We start from the raw sequence: 25,555 nt of genomic DNA on the forward strand, positions 1-25,555 counted from the left end.
TTCTCATTTTTATTCCATCAGCACCCTCAAAAGAAAAAGAAAAAAAGAAAGGAAAAGAAAAGAAAAACGAAATTCACTGATGCTAAATATGCATTCAAAGAAATCTGCGACAACACAAGAGTTTGAAATAGAAGAATTTATTGTAGTGATGATAAAGTCAAGTCAATATTTCCAATGGCTTGTGTTTCCATCAACAACACCTTTCCTTGAGTTGCCAAAAGTGATCAGTAAATTTACATTTAAAATCCATTTATCGTATTCAGGGTATCAATATGATAGTTCATTCAAATTTTTGCCCACCTAAAAATGTAGCTGCATGAACAGGGAAAGGTTGGCTTGCGTCTGAAATCTAATAATAAAATGCAGGTTGTTTTTCCTTAATGACATATCCTTGTTTCGAGGTGAAACAGAAAGGGAGCAAAAAGTTTTGGTTACATCTAGCTGCGATCACTCCATTCGTCTGTGGCGAAAGGTATATCTCTCTAACATTGTATGAAGCCTTCATCTTTTATGTATGTATAAATGGTTGATGCCTTAAATATCATTAAATTACATATTCATGGCATGCTCCGTTGTAAATATGGAAAAACAGAGTAGATGAAAAGTTTGTTGTAAGCACCTGATAGTGCTGGGTAAATATGATGGAACATATGAGGATTGGAGAAACTATTGAAAAGTACTGATGAAACAGAATAAGTTACCTTCATACTTTCCAATGATTTCATTAACTCATTTCCTATATTTTGAAGTAAAAGTTAAAGTTCAAACTTGTAGCAAAATACATTTAATTTGTAAGATATAACATGTCTTCTGCTGGTATTTTCACTTGATTTTTGTCTTTTGTCGCAAATTTGAGATAAAGGTTATGGAATGAAGATGTTTGCCAGTCCAATTTTATCTATTCCTCTAAAATGAATTCTTATTTTTCATCTGTTACATTTTTACTGCACCTATGCTCATCTTATTTAGGGTCACCATATTTTTTTCCATGAAAACCTTATTCTTTTGTCAAAGATGTAGACATTCTTCTCTATCTGGTTCTTGATAGTTGCCACTGCATAACTGATATCTGGAGATCTGTTCCCAGTCAAGAGTGGTGGAGATGTTGTGGGGAAGTGAGGGCTTAGCTAAGTGTTAGACTTTACATTGGAAATGTGTATTGGGAAAGAGGAAGATGGAAAAAGATAAGATTGTAACTGAATGAGGGTGGGAGAAAGTGGGAAATTTGCTGTCTATTCTGTTTGTGACAGGTGCCATAAGAGGGTTGGTTACTTGCTAGACAGTTAAAACCTGAATAAAAGAGAGTTTCCTGGGTAGAAGTTAGAGAAGGGTTTGGGGAAGTGCTGGCAGAACCAAATTTCCAAATCTGGTTTTTCTGTTTTATATTTTTCTTCTAAACACTCTGTGACTTTGCTACTGATGTTGTCCTGTTTCCTGGGTTATATGAGCTGAGACCTTGATGGGGAAATTATTTTCTGTCACCTAGTTTCCTGGAGAAAATAGGTAAGAAATTCTCTTTTCAGGTTATGGAAAGATATCTTAAATAGGTGCTTGTCCCATGTGCCTAGCAAGAAGTTTGCTGAAGTGCAATCTGAGCTTCAATTATTTATTCATTTCATTTAAATGGATGTGTTTGTTTTTTTTTTGTTCCATTGGAATAAATGCCAATATGCGTGAACATTTATATTGTTCTAAAAAGTGAGGAAAATTTTAATAGACTAATGTATGTTTTAGATTTTGGCGAAGTTTGTTATTCTCATGTTACAAATCAAATATTTAGGCTATTTGTTTGCATTTTTAGGATTTATGCTTATGTTCACTTTTGCCAGCTCTTTGAAATCTTTTTTTTTTTTTGTTTGGGTTTTTGCCTTTGGCAATGTTGTTCATTGTATACTTATTGCAATTCCCTGAAAGCTGCAGTTATTTATGCTTTTAGGGTTCTTGCCAAAGATGCTTTAGAGGTCACAATGGTCCAGTATTGTCCCTATCAAATAAATTATTGGGAGAGGATAATATCAAGGTATTGGCAAGTGGAGGGGATGATGGTACTGTGCGCCTCTGGTCTCTTAGTTCAAGTGGAAAACGAGGGCAGCATGCTTTAAAGGCTACACTCTATGGACATGAGAAGGCCGTAAATTTTATAGTAGTTGCTGGGTATGAAAGTAAATTTTTTTGGGGCTGTGCTTCCCCGCGCACCAAAATGTTATGATAATATTGTTTATACTTTATTAGTAATACTTCATGGAGGATAAATTGAATTTATTCAATTTTCTCACCTTGAGCTTTTAACCTTGGCTGGCTAAGTCTTGGTCAAGGAGACGATATATGCATTCTAAAATGTAATCAACCCGTTCTTGTTCAAAGTTGGAAAAATGCCATCTGAAAGAGTCATTTGTATTTATGTGTTCATGAATACATTTGTAAGTCTGATTTCAACTGAATGGTTTTAAGGTTTCTTATGTTTCCCTGCTTGTATTTTCTATCTTCTAGCAGACCAGCCATTCTTGTATACAGATATGCATTGTCTGATACTCTGATTGAATCTTTCTATATGGATTTTGATTGAACACTTATCAGGTTGAAATATATTTGACTGAATTTATCTGTTTATAGAGTTTTAGCAAATTTTTATTTCTATGGAATGCATACCTTGATTCGTTGGGAGAATTACTATGATTCATACATTGTGAATAGAATAGAAAGTAATGTTTATTCAGGATGCAATTTTAGAATTATGTTTTGTAACTTTGGTAATCGAATATTGCTCAAGAGGGGGAAAAGGTTATGTATAAAATGTTCTGCATATTTAGTTCAACAGACAAATTTGAAAAAGAAAATGAGGTCATTATTGATTGTGCTTATTAAATTTAGTGCGTTGATGTCTTTCTCTTGGAAATTGGAATCTTCAGGTCCATGTTAATCATTTCCTTCAATAATAGTGATATAATATATCCTTCCTATCCAACTTTCAGGCACAGAAATTCTCTTTTGGCAAGCATTTCAAGAGATTCGAAGGTGCTCTTTGTTTTCCTGTTTACTACTGTTTCGATTTATTTACTTAGCATTCAATTTGATATTTGAATTCAGCTAATCTACTGACAATTTTCTTTAGGTCAAATCTAGCTTGCTTGCTGAGTAGATAACATTTATGGTCAAAATAAATGCATTACAGGAAATTATAGAAGTGATTGTTGTTGTAAAAAGGAATTGATTATTTTTAGGTTCATTTTATTCATTTTGAACAGTTTTCCTAATGGAAGTAAAAAAGAGTTATGGAGCCAATAGTTGATGATTTCATTTCAGACTTGAACATCTGTGCCTGTCTAGTATAGGAACATTACCTACAATTTGATTGGCAATGCAATGAATGTATGTTAATTATGATTTATGGGTTCAATTTTGTTGGCACTGGAAGTGTTTCCATGCTTTTAGTCTAAATGCCATGCCTTTACAATTGATGAAAACTGTGAGTTTTCATTCATTTGTTCTTGATCAGCCTTGCTAAAAATCTAATGACTCTGAACCGATTTATAAAGATTGTTTTTACTATCCTTTTATAATATGGAACTTGTATCAGGTGAGGGTTTGGGATACAACCACATCATCGGCTGTTCGTTCATCCTGCTGTGTAGGAATGACTTCTGTTGCTGGTGCACCTGTGAGCATGCAATGCCAGGAATCGCTATTGTATATTGGAGCTGGTTCTTCTGTCACTGCTGTTGACTTAAGGACAATGCGGAAAGTTACGACTGCAGCAGTACATCGGCCAAAGCTATATTCATTTGATATTGTTCCTTCAAAATCTTTAATCTGCACGGGCGGTGATGGCAGGTAAGAGTGAATAAGCTCATTTACTGCTGTAATAATTTTCGTTGGCAGACTGCTCTCTTGACTTAGCTGTATTGTCTAAGAAAATGACTAAAACCCAGTGAAATATCCAGTTCACCCTAAGCCAGTATTATTAATGGATCAGCACTGAGCAAAACTTATCATGATGCTGCAGAGCAATGCTTTGGGATATTAGAAGAAACCAAGAAGAGCCAGTAGCGGAGTTGGACGGACATTGTGGGCCAGTTACATTACTGCACATGGATCCGTACAAAATTTTAACTGGAGGCCCTCAAGATCCATGCATCAATGTTTGGGAGGTTGATACGGGCGCGCAAATAAAGTCCTTGAGTTGCTGCTGTGGGGAAAAAGAAGCTCATGGCAGCAGGTCTGGCTGTGGTGCAATGGCAGTAGATGGGTGTAGAATAGCCACTGCTAGCTACTGTGAAGAAATGGGAATTCTGCGCTTTAGGGACTTCAGTAACGCTTCGAGTTCTGTCATGAAACTGGAAGAGGACCAGACCCAGACATCCAAATTTTGGGATTCTTCATCTGATCGTATCACTTCAGATTGGCAATCCTAGTCCAAAAGTTCATGGTTCCCGGAAATTTGGTTCTGTACCATTACCAGGATACGTTAGCTTTTATACAATCGTGATTGTTTCTTCATGTTTTTGTCCCTTCATTCGTCGCGGGTTCAACATTTCGTCTACTCGACATAGTGAGAAAATCTCCCCGTGGTTGAGCACATATGCTGGCATCATCAGAATCACCAATATATCATTATATCTAAATATCTGATATTGAAACCTCGCTAGAGTACATAAATTGTACTCTATTAGTTCGAAATGATGTGCTTGTGTTTTATTTTCCTAGAAAAAAAAAAATCAATTCCCGGGCTGTTGCTGGATATATATGAAATGTGAATAAAAGTTACGGGACAATCCCATTTCACCATATAAAACGTGCATTTTTTTTTTTAATGTCTTCTCCATGCATTTAAGGCTGGGGTAAAATCTTATTTATATTTGAAAATGGAGATACCCTTCAACGAACAAAATAGTGGGAAAGCAAACTTCTATGAGGTTATTATATGAAGTTATTATCAGAATTTTCAACCCACAAATGATAAATGCATTCAATATACTTGGAAATAGGCGTCCTCAAATTTAGATAATTGCCTAGTTTATCATGTCATTATCAAAACATAATATATAGATCGTGCTTTATTAAAAAAAAATCATTATATATAAACTCTTACCAATAAAAATTGTTGGCAAAAAAATAACAGAAACTAAAACGGTAAAACCAGATTAGTGAAACCTTTAAATTAATATAAGTGGATCCTATGTAAAATATATATATATATATATATATTTAGTCTTATATATTTAATATATTTATATTTAATATAAGTAAATTTTAATACAAGAGTTATTGTAGAATAAATAATTTATAAAAAATTTATATATTTTGATTTAATTAAAAATAAATTTATTAATTATATGAGGTTAAGTATGTAAATTTTTTTAAAATAATATATAATTAATAAAGGAAAAAAAATGGATAAAATGAAGAAGAACGGACAAACTAAAGACAGCAGAGAGCCGAAAGCGGAGCAAGTGGGCTAGAGACGAGCATCCATAGGCTGTGAGGCGTCATTTCAGAGTAAAAGGAAGGCAGAGTGGGTGACAGGACATTTCCGATGATCTATCAAGAAGCAGCCCATAGCAGATGGTATGATATTATTATTCCCTATTGTGAATCAAATTTTTAAAAATATTATTAATTAAAACGTTTTATTTAACAATTTTAGTATGTGCTTTTTAAATCTTTCTTTGTCACCATAAAGCCTCAAAATTATACACTTTCTCTATTAAAAAATATATTATTTTTAATTAAATTTTTTTTCTTAATAAAATAATTATTTATTTTTAAATTAATTTTATTTTATATATTTATCTCTATTAAATACTTACCATAAATATAAAGTCATTCATCAATAGGATACTTTTAAAAAAGAGAGGTAATGGTTACATTTTGAAAGACTAAAAAATGCCTAATATTTTTTAACATTTAACTCTTTAAAAAAATGTCTTATATTTTTTAACGAAAAAAATATTTCATTGTTTTTATTAGCGCCTCTCACAACCCTTTTTTTTATATGTTCAAATTATTTTAAATAATTTTTTATAATTTTTTAATAGATATTATATTCACTTTTTGATATATATTTATTTTGGATTATTTTTTAATGTATGCTCGCCTATTTATTTTAATATTTTTATCTTTAATATTCTAACTTTATGTCCATATTATCCTTTTAAAGCTCAACATATACTAAAATATGACATAACTTGTTTTTAAAGACAATTTTTTTTTAAATTTATTAGATGTGATCTCAGAGAACTCCTTTAATACAATGATATAAATAATCATGATTAAAAAATGAAGGAAGGGATGATATATATATATATATATATATATAAATATAAAATTGTCCATAAGTCCATTCCTGTGATTTTTGTTGGGTACAAGTCCATTTCTCTGATTTTAGATACCGTATAAGCTTGCAACAGGAGAGAGAACGAAATTTCTTCCATTATCAAGCAGGGGAAACAACCGATCAACGGAACAAGATTCATTTTTCTCATGCCATTGTTTTCTTTCTCATACTTTCACGCACAATTTCTCTGATTTATGTTGGCAGATATCATTTTATTTTATCATGCATTTCTTTTTCTTTAGGGTGAAAATTGAAAATTGCCCAATTTTAATCCCATCCGTTTCTTTTTCTTTCCCAACAATATTAGCCATTTTTGTTTGTATATGCATAAATAAAAATGATAAAACATAATTAGCTGGTAAAAAAAAAAAAGATAATTCATTGGGTTGGGGTTTTTTTTGGAGGGGGCGGGATCGTTAGACTTTCTTTGCTTTCTGCGTTTATATTAAAAAAGCGCAGTCTTCCGCCCGCAAAATTACTCATTTCAGTAACCTTTCTTCGGCGACCCATCGGCAAGACAATAAAGAGCTGGCGGCGATGTCTCACCGCCGGCGCTTGACTTCACAGTCCTCTCACAAATCAAGCCCTGCTCAGTGCCTCCAGCGGCTGAAGATGCCCGCCATCGCCGCCTTCATCACCACCGTCTTCGTTTTCCTCACAGCTACTGTCACTGCCGCTCCTATCATAGGTCTCGACTCCTTTCTTGCCCATCAAGCTCGTGTCGACCCTCAAGCCTCCAACGACTCCTTCCTCTCCCTTCCCTCCTCTATCAAGCGATCCCTTTCTCTTTCCCACTCTCATCCTCATATCCCTTCCCTCATTTCGTCCCTTCTCTCTCTCTCACTGCCTCTCTCTGTCCACGTCCGTCTCGTCGGCGATTTTCCTTCCGATTCGTCTTCCCTCCTAAACTCGTTCCTCTCCGCTTCCCAGCCTTCCAACCACTTCCACGTCATTACCCCCTTCGACCACCACAACCACCGTCTCTCTCTCAGGCATGAGCTCCATCTCTCCGTCTCCCATTCTTCTTCTTAGCTTCCGTTCTCTCCGATAAAATCAAATCTGAGATTGCCGAAACCCCATCGAGCCTCAGATCCCCTCTTCTCTCTATTCCTCATACTTCCGTGGATCAGATCATCAAGCAAGACTTCGAGAAGGAAAAACCCGTCGAAGGGGTTTATATATATCTCCTCAATTTAGGCGCCCAGTCGAGGCCATATGCTTATAATTACGGGTCTGGGGATTCCTCCCCTGGTGTCACAAAGTGTTTGGGGAGTATATGGACCGGGAAAGAGATATACGTGTGGATTGATTTGGGTTGCAGGTCCTGTGGATTACGGTCCGGCAATTTCAGGAGATGGTGTTTTGCCCAGAGGCGAGTTTCATCCTCTGGCCGCACTTCATGGTCGGCCCAAGTCGCAGAAAGCATTGCTTGCGGATTTGGCTTCATTGATCTGGAGTGCATATCAGGTTTTTCTTGTGCTTCTTTGAGAATTCCAGTTCCTTTTGAGAATTCGTTGATGGTTCAGTTCATACATGTATATGGCTTTGCGGGGAAGGATACAAATGGTCTGGATTGGAAATCTATTGAGAAGACGTTCAGGGACGAGTTTGTTGATAACGGGCTCTTGTTAGGTGACCAGTCTTTGAGTTTTAAGACTTACGAAGTGGAATATTCTGGTTGCCCAATTTGCTCGTTTGCTATTTCAAGGTCGTTTAATTCCTACACTTCGAGGTTCTTGTTTGATAACTACACTTTGATAGTGAGTGAGTATTTGGACTCTAAGCGTCTTCACCAGATATTGTCTGAATCGGCGAGGAGTTCAGGAAAGCAGCTGAAGTGCCTGAGGAGGATTTTGGCAGGGTCATTCCTGTTTATGTGTTTGACTTAGATTACAACACAGTTGTTTTGCTTGATCGGTTATCACCAATCTGTGGCTTTCAAAGATATGGTTATTGCCGTGAGGACAAAGAACACTCAGACTGTAAGTGATTATAGCTGCAATGGTCGCCATGTATTCACACAAACTAGGGAACTTGAACGACCACTTGTTGGATCAATTCTACAGAGCATGTGGGGAGTGTCCCCAAACACATTTGTCATGGAGCCCGAGACACAACAATACATTGGTCGATTACACATGGAGTATAGGGCAGACTCCATTTGGGCCATTCTCAGAAACTTCATCCCTGTCTTTTGTGCAGAAAGATGCGGCAAGGAGAAATGTTCTGTTGACATCCTTGAATTACAGTGTAAACCAGTGCTATCGATGTTCTTGAGTCCATACAAACACATGGTGGAGACAGAAATCTGCTCAAGCAAAAGCAGCACGATGAGTTCATCCAAAGATGGAATCTTTTCAAGTACAAGCTGGACAAAGTGATTTCTGCTTTGTCACATGTGGATTATGAGAAGGCTTTGTTTTACTTGAGGTCATCTGATCATGATCTGTATGCCATTCACTCTATCGTCTATCATGCCTCCCAAGAAATAGAGGCATCCCTTGTGTGCTTTAAGGATCCTCCATTTCCTTGGACGTCAGTTTCATTTTCTGCGGGGGCTTTCCTTGCTCTCTTTTATGTTTATGTTAAAAGGGATAATCTTTTTAGAAATAAAAGGAAGCAATTTTGATGTTGTTGAGAAGGAGAAAGTTGTATGATTTTAAGAAAACACTGCACATGTATCATTGTACAAGAGCTGTGCTGATGGGCATAGTATTTAGATTTCTTAACTCATTAACTGCAGTTCAACAAGCCATTTTGCTCTGTTTTTCGTTTCCTATGTGATTGGTTTGTTTTGCTGGTTTTACGCTTGTTTATTACTTCTGATGAATATTGGTGTCATAAGTAGTTCGAAAAGATATGTTGAAATGGTGATATGCTTTTCAAGTTTTGATCATTTTATTGTTTTAAAATTGTCCCTACAAATCACGTGGGAGTTTGGTACCCTATTTATGTTCCAAGTAAGGACAAATTTGGCATGCAATAGATTACAAGAACCTGGAATTTTTTACTCCATCTCAAATTTAACGTTACAGATTGGGCCGGTTTTGAAGGCCGGTTTTGAATGATTGATTGATTCTGTTCTGCAAGTGATTGTTGAGTGGTGCGGTTTAATTGATTAATCATGATTTGGTTGAATGGTTATACTAAGTTTGTCCTCCCCCCCCCCCCAAAACCCCCCAAAAAAGGTTGTTACTCCAGTTTTTAATCACTGAGCTGCTGAATTACTTGTGATTAATAGATTCTTGTTTTCATGCTGTAATAACCTAGAGTTGTCCGTGAACATGGAACTTTTGTGAAGGACACATTATTGAATACCTAACTTAGGTGAAGACTACTGAAGGGTCGTGCTGTTGCACATTTTGATTTTGTGAGAATGTTTTATACGTGTACAATACTTTTTGGTTAACAATACACCAAACGTTCTAATAACATCTTGTATTTATGTAGCTGGTCTATCTAGTGACCCATTGACCTCCTGCAATCCATGTTGCTGTTTATAATTTTACAATGATCTATAAACTGGCACAGTTTTAATTTTTTAAAGAACGATAACATTGTCCAAAAATTTGAGAACATTTCGCATTTTGGAATGAGCAGACGGTGTTTCTTGTTAAGAGAATTGTTAGTAAGCTTCCAATTTACTAATCCGTTTCAGAGGAGTGTTTGAATTTCACAAACATGGAACTGTATAATTTAGTCCACATACTGAAAGCAATTAAGCTTACCTGTATAGGGTAGGTTCTTAAACTTATTAAGAGTTCTTTTCTGTGAACACCGTATTTTGTCCGGGCATTTTTAAAAATAATAATAAATAACCAAAAAATATATAAAAAATACAAAAAATTTAATCCTTTTTAGGATTATAATAATAATAATAATAATAATAATCATCATCATCTAACAAAAAATCCTCTCTCCTTTTACCTTAGATAACCCTTCTCTTAAAAGAAAATTAATTAAAAAAAATACTATGAATTGAATAATTAATAATAAAATAAAATAAAAAGAGGTAGTATCACGTGCATGCCAATTTGAACTGCCCAGCTTCAGCAACAAAAACACAGCAGACATGAAACAGACAAAAAGAAGGAAAACGAGAGAGAGAACAGTCAGCCACGCATGCACGAAGAGAACGCCGGAAAAACGCACGAGCAGACGCAGAAAAAAGGAACTTTCAGCCATGCAGAGAAACCAGAACACGTCAACGCACAGCCACAGCTACACAGAGAACACACAAAAAAAACAAGCAGAGACGCACAATGAAAGGAAATAGAAACATGCACGTACACGAGAAAGCAGAAAGAAAAACACAGCACCAACACATACGAAACACACACAGAAAAAGTAGAGGCATGGACACGACAGAAGAAAAAGGGAAGCAGAAAGGCAGCACCCACACGCAAAGAAAAAGAAGAGCCATGCAGAAATGAAAACAGAGCAGAGAGCTTTCGGCGCACGCAGAAAATGCAGCGGAAGAGAAGGGAAAAGGAAGAAGCAGAGAAAGGGAGTAATCATTCAGCTCTTCCATCCTCTATATAAGGAGTGACAGGGCTGGGAGAAAAGAGGAGGAGACGGAGGAGGTGAAACAGAAAAAGAAAGACCGAGAGGACTGAAAACAAAAAACAGAGACAGAGGAGAGAGTCCGGGAGAGGAAGAGAAGAGAGAAAGAAAATAGAGCAGAGAAGAAGCAGCAGAAAAGGAGAGGAAAAATGGAGAAACGAGGCGAGAAAAACTGGAAGAAGGAGATCAGAAGTAAAAACAGAGCATAGGAGAACTGAGAGAGAGCACGAGGACGAGCGAAGACTGGAGACGAAAAGAATAACAGAGCAACTGGAGAGAGAGAGAAAGTGTGGAAGGAAAGGGAGAGAATCACCTAAAGCTCTGCTCATCATCTTTCTCTCCTCCTTCATCCGCGTGAACTTCCCGCTCTTCGTCAAACTCACACCTTCTTCATCCGCCGTTCAAGTTTGCAGGGGCTACTGCCATCACTGACGGTGCACTTCGTTCTCCTCTGTGTCTTCATCTCCTCTTCCTTTCTCAGTTACGGGCATCGCGGGAGCGTGTGTAAGGTTAGTTCACACCTTATTAATTGCTTCTATGAATTTTATATCCAGATGAATAAGTCTCGAATATACGTATTTATTTTTATGCTCATATGCTAAGCACATATATATTTTTTTTAAAACTTAAAACAGGAGATTTTGAGAATTTTTACAGGAATTTAAAATGATCTCATACCATAAAGATCAATAAGATTTTACAAGTATGAGGATCAATTTTGCAGATACTTATACGGGTTCTAAAGGCCCATTATTAAAATTAACTCTCTCTTTATACTAAATATTTAAGTTCCATGTGAGATTTTAAGAATCTTCGTAGGAACTTAAATTAGTCACATTATTATGTGGGACAGTAAGTCCTCGTAGATATAGTGATTTTCAATTTTTGTAATAAATAAGTAATTTTTGCAAATAATCATATAATATACAATTTAAGAAACTTAATTAACCAAATTAAATGTATTTAAATTGTAACCATATTTACCAATTATATCTTTTAGCCACGTGAAATTTTTGAATCTCCGTAGGCTTCTAAGATCATCGTATTATCGTGTGAGTCAATAAGACTCTGCGGATATAACGATTTAGTTTTTAAAATATATATACATATATATTATATAATTAATTAAATCAATTAATTAAATTTAATTCCTGTCTCGTGTGAGATTTTAGAATCTCCGTAGATATTTAGGATAATCATATTACCGTATAAGTCAATAAGGCTTTGCAGGTATGATGATTAAAATTCTTCAAAACATGTATATACATACTTAAAATATATTTTTGATACTTAAAATGTACATAAGAATATAAATAAATAAATTAAATTGCCAAACTCTTCTATCATGTGAGATTTCAGAATCTTCGCAGATACTTAGAGCAATTGCATTACCGTATGAATCAATAAGGTTCTACAGGTACTGCAATTAAATTTCTAATCATAAAATATAAAGAAAAATAATTTTAAACCCTTTCATTTCTTTATTCAAAATTCAAAAATTGAGAAAATAATTAAAATTAAATTACCTTTTGCAATTTAAAACACACATATCAAAATTTCAGAAATTGTTTTATTTGCAAAATGGTGAGTTATTTCTAATTAATTTCTCTTCAAAAAATATTTTTACCGACAAACTTTTAAGCCCGAACTACGTGGACTTTGATCCCCATCACAGGGTACGTAGGCCTCAGAGTCAGATTCTGAGTCAAGTCCGTCCTCCCTCGTAAATAAATAAACATTTCTCACTCATTTTTATCAAACACATGAATATAAAAGGGATAATTAAAATAATTATAAAACCATATTAATAGAGCACAACAAACTTCAGGTAACCGTTCTCACGAACGGGTGTTGTGGGGTGCCTAACACCTTCCCCACACTCAACCGACTCCCGAACCTATTCTCTGATTTCGCAGATCACCCTTATCCTCCATTTAATCGGTTTCCCGAGATTTACCTCAAAATCTTGGTGGCGACTCCTCGTTCGATCCGGTTCCCGCCGCGAAGGCCGGGACCTCCGCTCGCGCGCCGTCCGCGTCGCATTTTTTCCGGGTGCGACAGTTGGCGACTCCACTGGGGACAGTTAGAGAGTCAAGCCTATAAGTCTGTTATGCTCAAAATATAATATGGTTTATCTTTATTATCCCTTTAAATTTATGTGTCCCTTGTTCCTTTCTCTTTTTCCCTTTTCTCTTTCCTTTTGTATTTTATAACATGTTTTTAAGGTAGATAACATGCGGAATAAACCTTAAGATAGATGACTTTTATTTGTACATATATTTGTTTCTCTATTTGATCTGATTAAAAGTTGGGAGTTGGGTAGCATATGAGAATAAGATAGCATGCTTGCATGCTCTCATCACACTATACACTTACACAATTTGACACACACATATTTTGGGCCCTATACCCGGGTCTGTGAGTACTATAGGTTAGTAGAGGTTAGTAGTGGTTTCCCTGTGGAGTTTTTGAACTCTCGGAGGTTACCATGAATACCTCACCCAAGCTGTTACTTGCCTAATAAATTTGGTCCCTGTAGAGCTTATGTTCTTGGAGGGCCAAAATTATTAAGTAAGGTCTTCACCTTTGTGTGAGGGCATCTTGGGAGCCTTTTAGGAATATACATCCACCCGTGAATTACACGTTTCAGACAACAGCTAGTAGCCAACCATTCTAGTGAGCACCCGATTATGAACTTAAGTCTCCCTGAATAGGACGCAGGATGAGAGTATTGATCTTTTATTGCATCATTGTCATAGCATGTCATCATAAAGTATTCGCATTTTTTTAAAAAAAACCACAAATTAAATAATTTCTCTTGTCATTGAGTTATTTCATTTTTAAAGTTGAGACTTTAGCCATGTGTCAGTTTTAGCTGCACATAGGCTAATTAATCCCTTTCTCCCTATGGGGCAATAAGCACATTGAGGAGAGAATGGATTTTTTCCTTGCATATCTATTATCAAAATCATTTTTATCATTTTTTTTCTCTTTTCTCAAAAATAAGATTGTAAGGCTAAACCTTTCAACATTAATCATGTAGGGGATTTAAGCCTCTCGTCCATTAATTGTTTACTCCATCTCCCTATGGTGCAATAAGTATCTAGAGGAGAGGGTTTTCAAAAAAGTGAGCCAGATAGCTTGCTAAAATTATGAGAATTGTATATTATTAACCTTTGTTTTGATTAACAGGAACCGTGAGTTATCCAGAATCTTTGTGAAATTGGCATAAGGGATAAATGGCACTCGAAGGTAGTACAAATCTAAGTCATACTGGAAAATTATATCAGGGAAAAGGGATCAAATTATCTGTAAAAGTTGAGCCGCTGGAAACCTTAATTGAGTTGAGCCGTCATATCAAAGGGAAGATTATGCAAGATTTTAAAAGGAAATATGGAAATATCTTGGATCTTCTGTCAGTCACAATACATAATGATGCAATAATGGAATTAAGCCAATATTGGGATGCCTCGTTAAGATGTTTCACATTTCAAGACTTCCAAATGGCACCGACTTTGGAAGAATATGGAGAAATTTTGAGAATGCCCCTTAAGGAGAACATGGCAGTATATCTTTATCCTGGATATTTACCATCTCGAGGCACGATAGCGAAAATTTTGGAAATTCCTAAGGAAAAGGTACGAATGGTTTGCCCAGGACAAACAGAGGGAATCTCAAGAGCTGATGTAGAAGCCCACTTGAAAGTTTTGGCAGGAAAAGAGGCTTGGGTTACATTTTGCAGAGTCTTTGCCTTATGCATATATGGAATAATCCTGTTTCCATCATCAATTGGCATAATTGACTTAGGAGCCATTAGTGTATTCCAAATGGTGGAATACCATAACGTGAATCCAGTACCAGCAATCTTGGCAGAAACGTACTTGACCTTAACTCAATGTCACGATAAAGGGAAAGGAAAGGTCAATTGTTGTATTGCATTACTGGATTTATGGATGCTTGGCCACCTTTATGGAAAGACGCTTCCTTTCAGAAAGAAGAACGACTCAGACAGTAATCCACTCATGTCTTTTAAAGGCCAATTCGTGATTGACGGAATGAGCTACATGGATTGGAAAAGAACCTTCTCAGAACTTAAAGAAAGTTCCATTTTATGGAAACTAGACTGGTGGTGGAAAGAGGAGGTTATTTACCATTGTGGTGACTTTCCGAATGTGCCTTTAATGGGACCCAGAGGGTGTATCAACTATAACCCTTCCTTAGCGTTAAGGCAACTGGCCTATAAGCAAAATGTTCCTTCTAAGAAAGAGGTGCAGGAGTTATACTTTCTACATAAGGAGGATGGGACAAAGTTATCAAACCAGAATGTCAAAGAAGCATGGCAAGAGATAGGTACAAAGGGAAGATTGAGCTAGGGATACGTGTAGTAAACTCAAGTCCAGAATACACTACTTGGCTGAAGAGTATGATTCAAGGAGCAAATCCTTTATTTCATCCTCAAAATCCCTTGTTAGGCAATGACTTGAAAGAGATTAATGGGCAATTGGTTGAATGCTTGAAGATGAAGGAAAATGAGTTACAAGCGCTTGCTAGCTCAGAGTCTAAGAATAAAGAAGAATTGGAAAAATACCAAAACGAATGCGTTGAGTTACGGAGGAAGCTAGCAAAGGAAAGAGAAGGGCATAACCTTGAAGAAACACCTGAGACTAAGAAATTGAAAAAGGAAAATGCCAAACTGAAAAGGGAAGTGCAAACTAGTGATAACAAAGTTCAAAGTACTAAAGCAAGACTTGTCAAAATAGTCAGGGAAAATGATGCATTGAAGAAGGAATTACAAGACATCAGACCCATTGAGGAGATGCAGCAAGAAATCAATACGCTCACAAGACAATTGGAAAGGAAGGTGAATGAACTAGCCAGGGTGAGAGGAAGTGCAGCTGAGACAGCACAGAACTTTGTTCAGAGGCTTAATCAACAAAATGAAGTCTTAGAAGAGTGGAAATCACTTTGCCTTGATCAAACAGAAGAAACCAAAGAGTGGATGTTAAAATGTAGGCAGATAATTGATTTGGCTAATGACAAAATTCCAGAATTTGCAAGAGCATTTAAGCAAGCTGAAGGCATGGTTCTCCCTGGGGAACTCCATTAGAGATTGTTGAATTCTTCCATTTGTGCAATGAAATTGTAAAAGAACTCAATAGCGTGACGAAGTTCTAAATCTGTATTAACATTTGAATCATTGTATGAGGATCTACATGACGCTTTGTGGTTGTGAAATTGTTGATTATTTGTACTACCATCATTTTCTTAAGACCTTGAATTTCGATAGGATCCAATGTCCATCTAATTCAATGGTCAACTTTAAATCCCCTATGAAATAATAAATTTCTGGAGGAATTTAAAGGGTGCCAGTGTCGTGAAACCCTTATGTCTACACAATGCTGGATATCTTACGAAACAAACGTAAAGGTAAAACTTATTAAAATTAATTATTATGTTACACAGGTAAGCCAACATTGCGCCTCGAAAGAAAAACTCGGTTGACCAGATTCCCACCACTCGAGCATACAACACACGATCGCGTAGTCGTGCAATGGAAAATTCAAACGTGAATGAGTCAGCAACCTTAAATGATCGGATGTCTGCAGTGGAGTCTAAAATGGCCGAAATAAGTGACATGATGAAATTGCTAACAGAGGCTCTAAAAGGACGGAGTGATGATAACCCACCACGGAATACCGTAGCAGATGAGAACGCGGTTAATAGAACAATTGAGCCAAACAGAGGATCAGATCCTAAAGTACCCACGCCAGAGAAACAAGATTCTGGGATAGGGGCCTTTAACATACCGGATGGTCCTGGGGAAGATCATGCCTACATGTTCCAAATCCCACAAGTGCTACATAAAGAGAAGGAGTTGAAAGAAGAACTTGGAGAGATGAAAGATCAATTGAAGGCTCTTCAAGGATCAAACACGTGGGGTTCCTTAGACTTGAAAGAATTATGTTTGACCCCAGAAATTGATGTTCCCAAGAAATTCAAGATGCCAAGCTTCGATAAATATGATGGTACAAGTAACCCAATTTATCATTTGAGGGCCTATTGCACAAAGATGTCCATATGGTCACAAGATGAGAAGTTTCTGATAAACTTCTTTCCTGAAAGCTTAACTGGAGCCGCATTGACTTGGTACATGCAACTAGACCAAACCAAGATCAAAAGATGGAAAGACCTTGTGGATGTTTTCATGAGACAATACAAGTTCAATCTTGATACTGCTCCGACCAGAGAACAATTGAAAGCAATGACCAAGAAATCATCAGAGTCATTCAAAGAATATGCTCAAAGATGGAGAATAGTGGCTTCGCAAGTGCAACCTCCAATGGTTAATTCCGAACTTTGCTCGTACTTCATCCGTGCGTTGCCTAAGCCATTTTACCAACACATGATAGGAACACATGTCACTGATTTTGCTGATTTAATGGTAATTGGGGAAAGGATTGACATAGACATACGAGAAGGGAAGATAGCCACTTCTCAAGCTGAAAGTAGTTCACGAAAGAACTATGACCAAAAAAAGAAAGAAGGGAATGTGAACTATATTCAACCTATAAGACAAGCAGCTACCAATTCTCAAGTCCCTTATCAAGTAGAGGGAAGGAATCAAAGACAGCAACAATTTGGGTTCAGGCCTAACAAGCACGGACAGGATGGAGAGAGGAGAAATGTCCAATCCAGGGATAGTCGCCCATGGCCCAATTTTGGATTAACAAATGCTGAATTGTACCATAAACTTTTGACAGCCCAATTATTAGGTCCGCGACCTTATAAGCCTCTTGGTCCGCCTTACCCGGCATGGTATAATCCAAATGTTGTTTGTGAATACCACATGGGTGCACCTGGGCACTCAATAGAAGACTGTGTGACGTTTAAAAGGAATGTGCTAGACCTAGTTGATTCTAACCATATCCAGCTTAAAGAAGAGGGAAGCTCTACCCTTACTACTGATCCACTCCCAAATCACGAAAAACGAGTCAACGCTATTGAAGAAGAAGATGCGTGCTTCAAAAGCTCCGCAAGGATCAGGATGCCTATGAATGAGCTTTATGCTCATTTAAAGGAGTATGGCTATATGCGAGAAATGCTCCTCACGAATAATATCAGTGATCAAATGCCTGGATACTGTGAATATCATCAGGAGAAAATAGGCCATGACATAGAAAGTTGTGAACAGTTTAAAGGAGCTGTTAGAAAAATGATGGCGTTAGGGATCGTGTCTGTAAAGAAGGGAGACGCCAAAGTGTGCATGGTAGAAAAAAAACATGTTGAGCTTGTCATTAAAAATTCGAGCCCAAAAGAACGGGTTCAGGCAGTCTCTTTTGTGATAAACAAAGCCTCTGCAGATCTTGTACCTCACGTAAGACAACCAACATTGACCATAAGCACGCCTCATCCCTTTCCCTATGAAAGTGATCGAGCAGTCCCGTGGAAATATCAAAGCATTGTGGAGAACCACAAAAACCCAACGTTGATTGCCGGGACAAGCAATGAAATGGCAAACCAAGGGGGTGTTACTCGAAGTGGAAAACCATACTTACCATCTTACATTAGGAAAATGGTAAAAGAGAAAAATGCAAGTATTAACAGGCCAAAGGAAGACAATCCTAAAGAAATGGAAAAATTAGAAGATGAGTTTTTATCGATTATGAAGCAAAGTGATTACAGCATTGTGGACCAATTGAAGAAAACTCCAGCGCGTATCTCCATACTTTCTTTGATTTTGAGTTCCGAAGCGCATCGCCAAGCATTGCAAGAAGTGTTGAATCAAGCTTTTGTGCAGCCTAATATAACCCCTGAGAAGGTGGCAAGTGTAATGAATGTTGTAAAAGCCTCCTCTACCATTTCCTTTTCGGAAGAGGAAGTTACAGAAACCGCTGTCCACCAAGCCAAGGCTTTGCACATCACTTTGAAATGTGAAGGGTTCATAATCGCAAGAGTATTAATTGACGGAGGATCAGCGTTAAATGTCTTGCCGCTCTCCACATTCGAATCATTATCACTAGAAGCTTCAAGTGTACATAAAAGTAATATTGTGGTAAGAGCATTCGATGGATCAAGACGGGAAGTATTAGGATCCGTTTGTCTCTCCCTGGAGATAGGGCCAAGCAGGTTTAAGGTGGATTTCCAACTCATGAACATAGACCCAAGTTACACAATGCTGCTAGGAAGGCCATGGATTCATTCTGCTAGGGCTGTTCCTTCTACCTTACATCAAAAGGTTAAATTCATCAGTGATGGGAGAATTATAGCAGTTAAAGGAGAGGAGGAAATCATGGTGAGCAAACCAAGCTCACTCCCTTATATTGAGGCTGCAGAGAAAGATCATGGAGTTTCTTTTCAAAGCCTAGAGGTTGAAGATATTTGCGATAGTACTCACAACATCAATTCCGTCGTGGCTAAAATCATGACGAAGAGTGGGTTTATGCCAGGGAAAGGTTTAGGCTCTCATTTACAAGGAATTACGTGTCCAATTAAGGTTTTGGATAATTGTAATCGCCAAGGGTTAGGGTATGAGCCTACCCTAGAAGACCAGATGAAAGACAAAGCAAGCTTGGCAAAAGGCAAAAAGGCTAGTAAATTGGAGATTCCACACATTAAAGAATCCTTCCCAGGCCCGTCCGAGATGATATATAAACCAACTATCTCAGTGATCTCTTTTAATGAAGATGTAGCATGCAGAACAAGTGCCTCAATTGCAGTCGATGATTCCAACAAAGTTCTGGCGAATTGGGAGTTTGAAGAGGCCAATGATGTCATTAGCTTAGAGTAATTGTTTCAATTATGTTGTTCCTACTTTATCCACTTTTGAGCCCAGGTTTAGGTAATAGATCTTGGGTATTCACTAATGCAAACTTTTGATACACATAATTCATGAAAATGAATTTCAATTGCATTCATGTCTATTTCTTTATTCCACCCTATCTACTTCAATACATCTTTCTCCGTTTCATTCCTGTTCCTTATTTTATCTCGTTCCATATTCATTATCCAGGGATTTTGTTTCTTCTGATTCCATCTCCCACCCAGAGATTAATAAACCCTGTGAAGATGATTCATTCGTTGCCACTGATATGCATGATTGTGAGTCTGATGATGAAGACATAATCCAAACTTTTTCAAAGATGCTTGAATTGAGTGATAAGGGAATATGCCCACATGAAGAAGTGATTGAGATGGTTAATATGGGAACCGAGGAGGATCAAAGAATGCTCAAAATAGTAGATAATCCTGAAAGGGAACAAATGATTGAGTTGTTCAAAGAATACATAGATGTGTTTGCATGGTCATATAAAGACATGCCTGGGCTAGACCCAAGCATTGCTTCTCATAAAATACCATTACTTCCCAAGGTCGAGCCTAAGAAACAGAAGTTAAGGAGAATGAACACGGGGGTGTCCTTGCAAATAAAAGAAGAAGTAATAAAGCAGTTAGAAGCAGGATTTTTGGAGGTAGTAACTTACCCACAATGGGTGGCAAATATTGTTCCTGTTCCTAAAAAAGATGGTCGGATTCGAATGTGTGTTGATTATCGTAATCTAAATAATGCGAGTCCGAAAGATGACTTTCCATTACCCCACATTGATGTATTGGTCGATAATACTGCTCGAAGCTATCGCTATTCCTTTATGGATGGTTATTCAGGGTACAATCAAATCCCTATGCATGAAAGGGATAAAGAGAAAACAACCTTTACAACCCAATGGGGAACTTATTGTTATCGGGTAATGCCTTTTGGTTTGAAAAATGCTGGGGCAACTTATCAACGAGCTATGGTAGCACTATTCCATGACATGATGCATAAAGAAATTGAAGTATATGTAGATGATATGGTAGCTAAATCAGCGGAGAATGAGAGTCATGTTGGAGTCCTTAGAAAGCTATTTGGGAGATTACGCGAATATCGGCTAAGATTGAATCCTAACAAATGCATTTTTGGAGCTCTTTCTGGGAAGTTATTGGGATTCATTGTGAGTCGTAAAGGGATAGAAGTAGATCCAGATAAAGTGAGAGCAATTCGAGAAATGCCATCTCCCCAAACAGAGAAAGAAGTTAGAAGTTTCTTGGGACGATTGAATTACATTGCTAGATTCATTGCCAATCTAACAGCCACTTGCGAACCAATGTTTAAGCTGTTAAAGAAAAATTGCAAGGGACATGGGATGATGATTGTCAAAAGGCCTTTGATAAAATTAAAGATTATTTGTTAAATCCCCCGATTTTGGTACCTCCATCACCAGATCGTCCACTAATCCTTTACCTAACAACTTTACCTCGCTCAATGGGAGCAATGCTAGGTCAACTTGATGATTCTGGAAAGAAGGAAAGAGCGATTTATTTCTTGAGCAAGAAGTTTAATGAGTGTGAAGCTCGTTATCCGGTGATTGAGCGAACTTGTTGTGGACTAGTATGGGCAACTAGAAGGCTAAGGCAATACATGCTTTACTACACTACCTGGCTAATCTCACGAGTGGACCCACTTAAATACATCTTTGAGAGCCCGCACATTGCTGGTAGAGTACTAAAATGGCAAGTTGTACTATCAGAATATGATATAAAGCATGTGATGCAAAAGTCAGTCAAAGGTAGTGCAATAGCAGATCACTTGGCCGATAATCCTTTAGGGGATGACCAGCCATTAGATTTTCAATTTCCTGATGAAGGCATATGCACTACAGAAGAAGGTTGTGGTGAAGGAAACAATGAAGAGCAAGAATGGGAAATGTATTTTGATGGAGCCGCCAACATGCATGGAAATGGGGTAGGAGCGGTGATCGTTTCACCAGAAGGAAAACAATTTCCAGTGGCCATCAAATTAGAATTTGATTGTACTAACAACATAGCAGAATATGAAGCTTGTGTTAATGGTCTTCGAGCAGCTATTACCCTTGGTATACGGTGTTTGAAGGTATTTGGTGATTCAGCTCTCATTATTCATCAAGTAACAGGAGAATGGAGAACAAAGGATGTAAAATTGATTCCCTATCAAGAACTCCTAACAGATTTGATTAAGCAATTTAAGGTTGCTAGCTTTCATCACTTGACTAGAGATAAAAACCGTTTCGCTGATGCTTTAGCCACTTTAGCAGCAATGATCCAACTTGATTGTGGAGTCCATATCCAACCCATCCAAGTGGAAGCTAGAAGCTTTCCAGCGTACTGTCTGAATGTTGAAGAAGATCGAGAAGAATATCCTTGGTTCCAGGATATTAAGGATTATATCACTAAGAGATCATACCCAGCTGGAATGACTGAGAATGAAAAGAAAACCCTTCGTCGTTTGGCTATGACATTCTTTATCAGTCAAGATGTTCTATACAAGAGGGGTTATGATGGTACTTTACTTCGCTGTGTGAGTTCAGAAGAAGCAAAGAAAATCATGGTTGAGGTACATGAGGGCATATGTGGCACGCATGCGAATGGTCACACTATGGCCAAACAGATTCAAAGGTATGGCTACTTCTGGCTAACAATAGAGAAAGATTGCTTTGAGCATGTCAAGAAATGCCATAAATGTCAGATCTATGCTAATAGGATAAATGCTCCTCCAATCCCATTACATAATTTGGTATCACCCTGGCCATTCTCAATGTGGGGCATTGACATTATTGGCCCAATTAACCCAAAAGCTTCGAATGGACATCGCTTCATCCTTGTCGCGATTGACTATTTCACAAAATGGGTAGAAGCAAATTCATTTGCTAGCATCACGCAAAAGACGTTCCTTAAATTCATGAAGACAAATATTTTATGCCGATATGGGATTCCTGAAAGGATCATTACTGATAATGGTCCCAATCTCAATGGAACGGAAGTCAGGAACTTTTGCGAGAAGTTCCAAATCAAGCATCATAATTCAGCCCCGTATAGACCTCAAATGAATGGAGCAGTTGAAGCAGCCAATAAAAATATTAAGAAGATCATTGGAAAAATGACAGTAACTTATAAGGATTGGCATGAGATGCTTCCCTATGCTTTACATGGTTATCGTACTACTGCACGCACATCCATAGGGGTGACCCCATACTCCCTTGTTTATGGAATGGAAGCTGTTACACCCATTGAGATAGAAATACCATCTTTAAGAGTATTGGCAGAGGTAGATTTAGAAGAAAATGAATGGATACGAACCCGATTTGAGCAACTTAACATGATTGAAGAGAAAAGGCTCATTGCAATGTGTCATGGACAATTGTACCAAAAGAGAATGGCAAGAGCTTTTGATAAAAAACTTCGCCCACGGGAATTCAGTGCTGGGGATCTTGTACTCAAGAAAATATTGCCTAACCAAGAAGATAATAGAGGCAAATGGGCTCCGACCTATGAGGGACCTTATGTTGTCAAACATGCTTTTCTGGAGGAGCACTGATCCTAGCTGACATGGACGGTCAAGAGTTAGCAAAGCCCATTAATGCAGATGCTGTCAAGCGTTACTTTGCTTAAACAGAAAATGAAAAAGAATGAAGCGCTCGTTAGGTTGAAAACCTGTAAAGGCAACCTAGGCAAAAGTTAGAGCTAATAGAAAATGAAAAGGAAAGAATAGCTCGTTAGGTTAAAAAACCTGTAAAGGTAATCTAAGCAAAAGTTAGAGCTAAAAAAAAAGGGGGCAAAGCCATGATAAGAAGAAGAAGAGTTCGCCAAGACAAAAGGATGTCTTAGGAGAAGAAAAGGAAGGCATCAAAAGTTAATTATGTTTGGGAAAGTTGTCTCCATCGTCTCTCATATTATGCATATCAATAGCAGCTCAGTGAAACACCTGTTGGGGTTTTGAAAAGCTAAAGGAAGAGATGTGATTAAGTAAATCCATATATCCCATTCGCGCTTTGGCCATTTGTACTCATAAACCAAGATATTCCCATTTCTCTATGAACTTTAGCCTCAGTGAATGAATTTTTTCCGCCCTTGCTCCTTTGAGACCATCTTTCTTCTCGTTTCGTGTTATCATATTCGGATACAAATCTCATATATTACAGCAGGTTCGCATTCAAGGAACAATATTCATTGACGCATTTACTTGACGTAGAATGCTGGTATCTTTATTCTCGCCTTTCGCCCTTGAGGTATCAAGATCATTACGGGTGTAAAATGATAATGAGAGCATGTCTACTATCAGTGTTTGGTTATAATAGTTAATCTCATTAATTTGAAGACAAGATCAAGTGACGAGAATTTGGTCATTGGAATTTTCTAAAGAGGGGCAACGGCATACTGTGATACTACACCTATTAATGAATAAAGGTTAAATAACAGACTTGGAGGTATTACCTTATGTTCGAAATGATTTATTCAATGTGCACAAAATTTTCAAAAAAAAAGGATAAATACTAAGATAGTTTTCAACATTAAGCTTTCCAATAAAATTTTTGCAATACATTTGCATTATTCATACATTTGCATTGGGGCAAATAAGCACGTCTTACCCTTAGCATTTGTCACAAAAGGAAGTCTCATAAATTGAGGCAAACAAAGGTTCAAACCTTTTACATTGCAAATCATCCATCCATGGATATTGTACATATTCTCAGCACTTACAAAAATCATACACGACGCATTACCACATTGTAGAAACACGCCGCATTTGGATTGGGGCAAAACAACATATAAAAAGAAAACAAAAAAACAAACAACAAACAACAACAACAACAACAACAAAATTTTAGGAAGTGAGAGAAGAAATAACAACCTCACCTGTGAGTTTCTCATATCTTCCACGTGAAATAAAACCTATTCTCACCCCCTAAAAGCCCTGTAACGGCAGGCACCCCAAAGCCCTGTCACGGCAGGCAACCCAAAGCCCAGTACCGGCTGGCACGATTCCTTAAAGCCCTGTAACGGCAGGCCCCTAAAGCCCTGTTACGGCAGGCACCCAAAGCCCAGTACCGGCTGGCACGATTCTTTAAAGCCCTGTAACGGCAGGCACCCCAAAGCCCTGTTACGGCAGGCACCTAAAGCCCAGTACCGGCTGGCATGATCTTTAAAGCCCTGTAACGGCAGGCACCCCTAAAGCCCTGTTACGGCAGGCACTCCAAAGCCCAGTACCGGCTGGCATGATCCTTTAAAGCCCTGTAACGGCAGGCACCCCAAAGCCCTGTCACGGCAGGCACCTAAAGCCCAGTACCGGCTGGCACATTCTTTAAAAGCCCTGTTACGGCAGGCACCCTAAAGCCCAGTACCGGCTGGCACGATTCTTTAAAAGCCCTGTAACGGCAGGCACCACAAAGCCCAGTACCGGCTGGCACAATTCTTTAAAGCCCTGTCACGGCAGGCACCACAAAGCCCAGTATCGGCTGGCACAATTCTTTAAAAGCCCTGTCACGGCAGGCACCACAAAGCCCAGTATCGGCTGGCACAATTCTTTAAAGCCCTGTCACGGCAGGCATCCTCCAAGCCTTGTAAAAGCAGGCATCCACCAGGTCCTTTGGAACATAGGCAATTCATCTCCATTGAGGTTTTGTTTTGTTTAGTTCGTAAATCACATTTCATTTTAAACCCTTTCTTTTATTTTGTTTTGTTTGTTTAGTTGTAGATACCTAAGAGTCTTGCCCCTCCTAACAAAATACATGTTTCTCTCTTCATTCATTTCTAAGATAAGAATATCATCTCATGAAATTCTCACTTAGAAATCAAATGAAGAGGGGGCAT

General features: G+C 37.7%; 3 protein-coding genes and 1 pseudogene across 3 annotated transcripts; all 4 read left to right on the plus strand.

The window, feature by feature from the left end:
* Positions 1–365: 365 nt before the first annotated feature.
* Positions 366–4,578, plus strand: LOC129308408 (U4/U6 small nuclear ribonucleoprotein PRP4-like). Its single transcript, XM_054949546.1, has 4 exons — positions 366–472; positions 2,973–3,015; positions 3,578–3,831; positions 4,004–4,578. The coding sequence occupies exons 1-4, from the start codon at positions 381–383 to the stop codon at positions 4,410–4,412; spliced, it is 798 nt and encodes a 265-aa protein (XP_054805521.1). The 5' UTR covers positions 366–380; the 3' UTR covers positions 4,413–4,578.
* Positions 4,579–6,407: 1,829 nt separating this feature from the next.
* Positions 6,408–9,057, plus strand: LOC129284508 (uncharacterized; annotated as a pseudogene).
* Positions 9,058–14,136: 5,079 nt separating this feature from the next.
* Positions 14,137–16,004, plus strand: LOC129299884 (uncharacterized). The gene is made up of 3 exons (XM_054938393.1): positions 14,137–15,247; positions 15,370–15,497; positions 15,579–16,004. Exons 1-3 carry the CDS (start codon positions 14,137–14,139, stop codon positions 16,002–16,004), a joined length of 1,665 nt encoding a protein of 554 aa, XP_054794368.1.
* Positions 16,005–16,448: 444 nt separating this feature from the next.
* LOC129299962 (uncharacterized) lies at positions 16,449–23,356 on the plus strand. The gene is given in 5 exon segments (XM_054938497.1): positions 16,449–16,880; positions 16,968–19,681; positions 19,908–21,058; positions 21,061–23,256; positions 23,259–23,356. Coding segments are annotated over 5 exon segments (6,591 nt in total).
* Positions 23,357–25,555: the final 2,199 nt, after the last annotated feature.

Source organism: Prosopis cineraria, unplaced genomic scaffold, assembly GCF_029017545.1.
Source record: "Prosopis cineraria cultivar Desert tree isolate PC_DT_omini unplaced genomic scaffold, ASM2901754v1 PC1, whole genome shotgun sequence".
Taxonomy (NCBI): domain Eukaryota; kingdom Viridiplantae; phylum Streptophyta; class Magnoliopsida; order Fabales; family Fabaceae; genus Prosopis; species Prosopis cineraria.

Excerpts from the sequence above, each read along its gene's own strand:
- LOC129299884 (XM_054938393.1), top strand. The coding sequence starts at position 14,137 with ATGGCACTCGAAGGTAGTACAAATCTAAGTCATACTGGAAAATTATAT. Across the intron at positions 15,248-15,369 it reads AGAAGCATGGCAAGAGATAG|GCAATGACTTGAAAGAGATT; the intron begins GTACAAAGGGAA and ends ATCCCTTGTTAG. Across the intron at positions 15,498-15,578 it reads AAAAATACCAAAACGAATGC|GAAAATGCCAAACTGAAAAG; the intron begins GTTGAGTTACGG and ends AAATTGAAAAAG.
- LOC129308408 (XM_054949546.1), top strand. The coding sequence starts at position 381 with ATGACATATCCTTGTTTCGAGGTGAAACAGAAAGGGAGCAAAAAGTTT. Across the intron at positions 473-2,972 it reads CCATTCGTCTGTGGCGAAAG|GCACAGAAATTCTCTTTTGG; the intron begins GTATATCTCTCT and ends TCCAACTTTCAG. Across the intron at positions 3,832-4,003 it reads TGCACGGGCGGTGATGGCAG|AGCAATGCTTTGGGATATTA; the intron begins GTAAGAGTGAAT and ends ATGATGCTGCAG.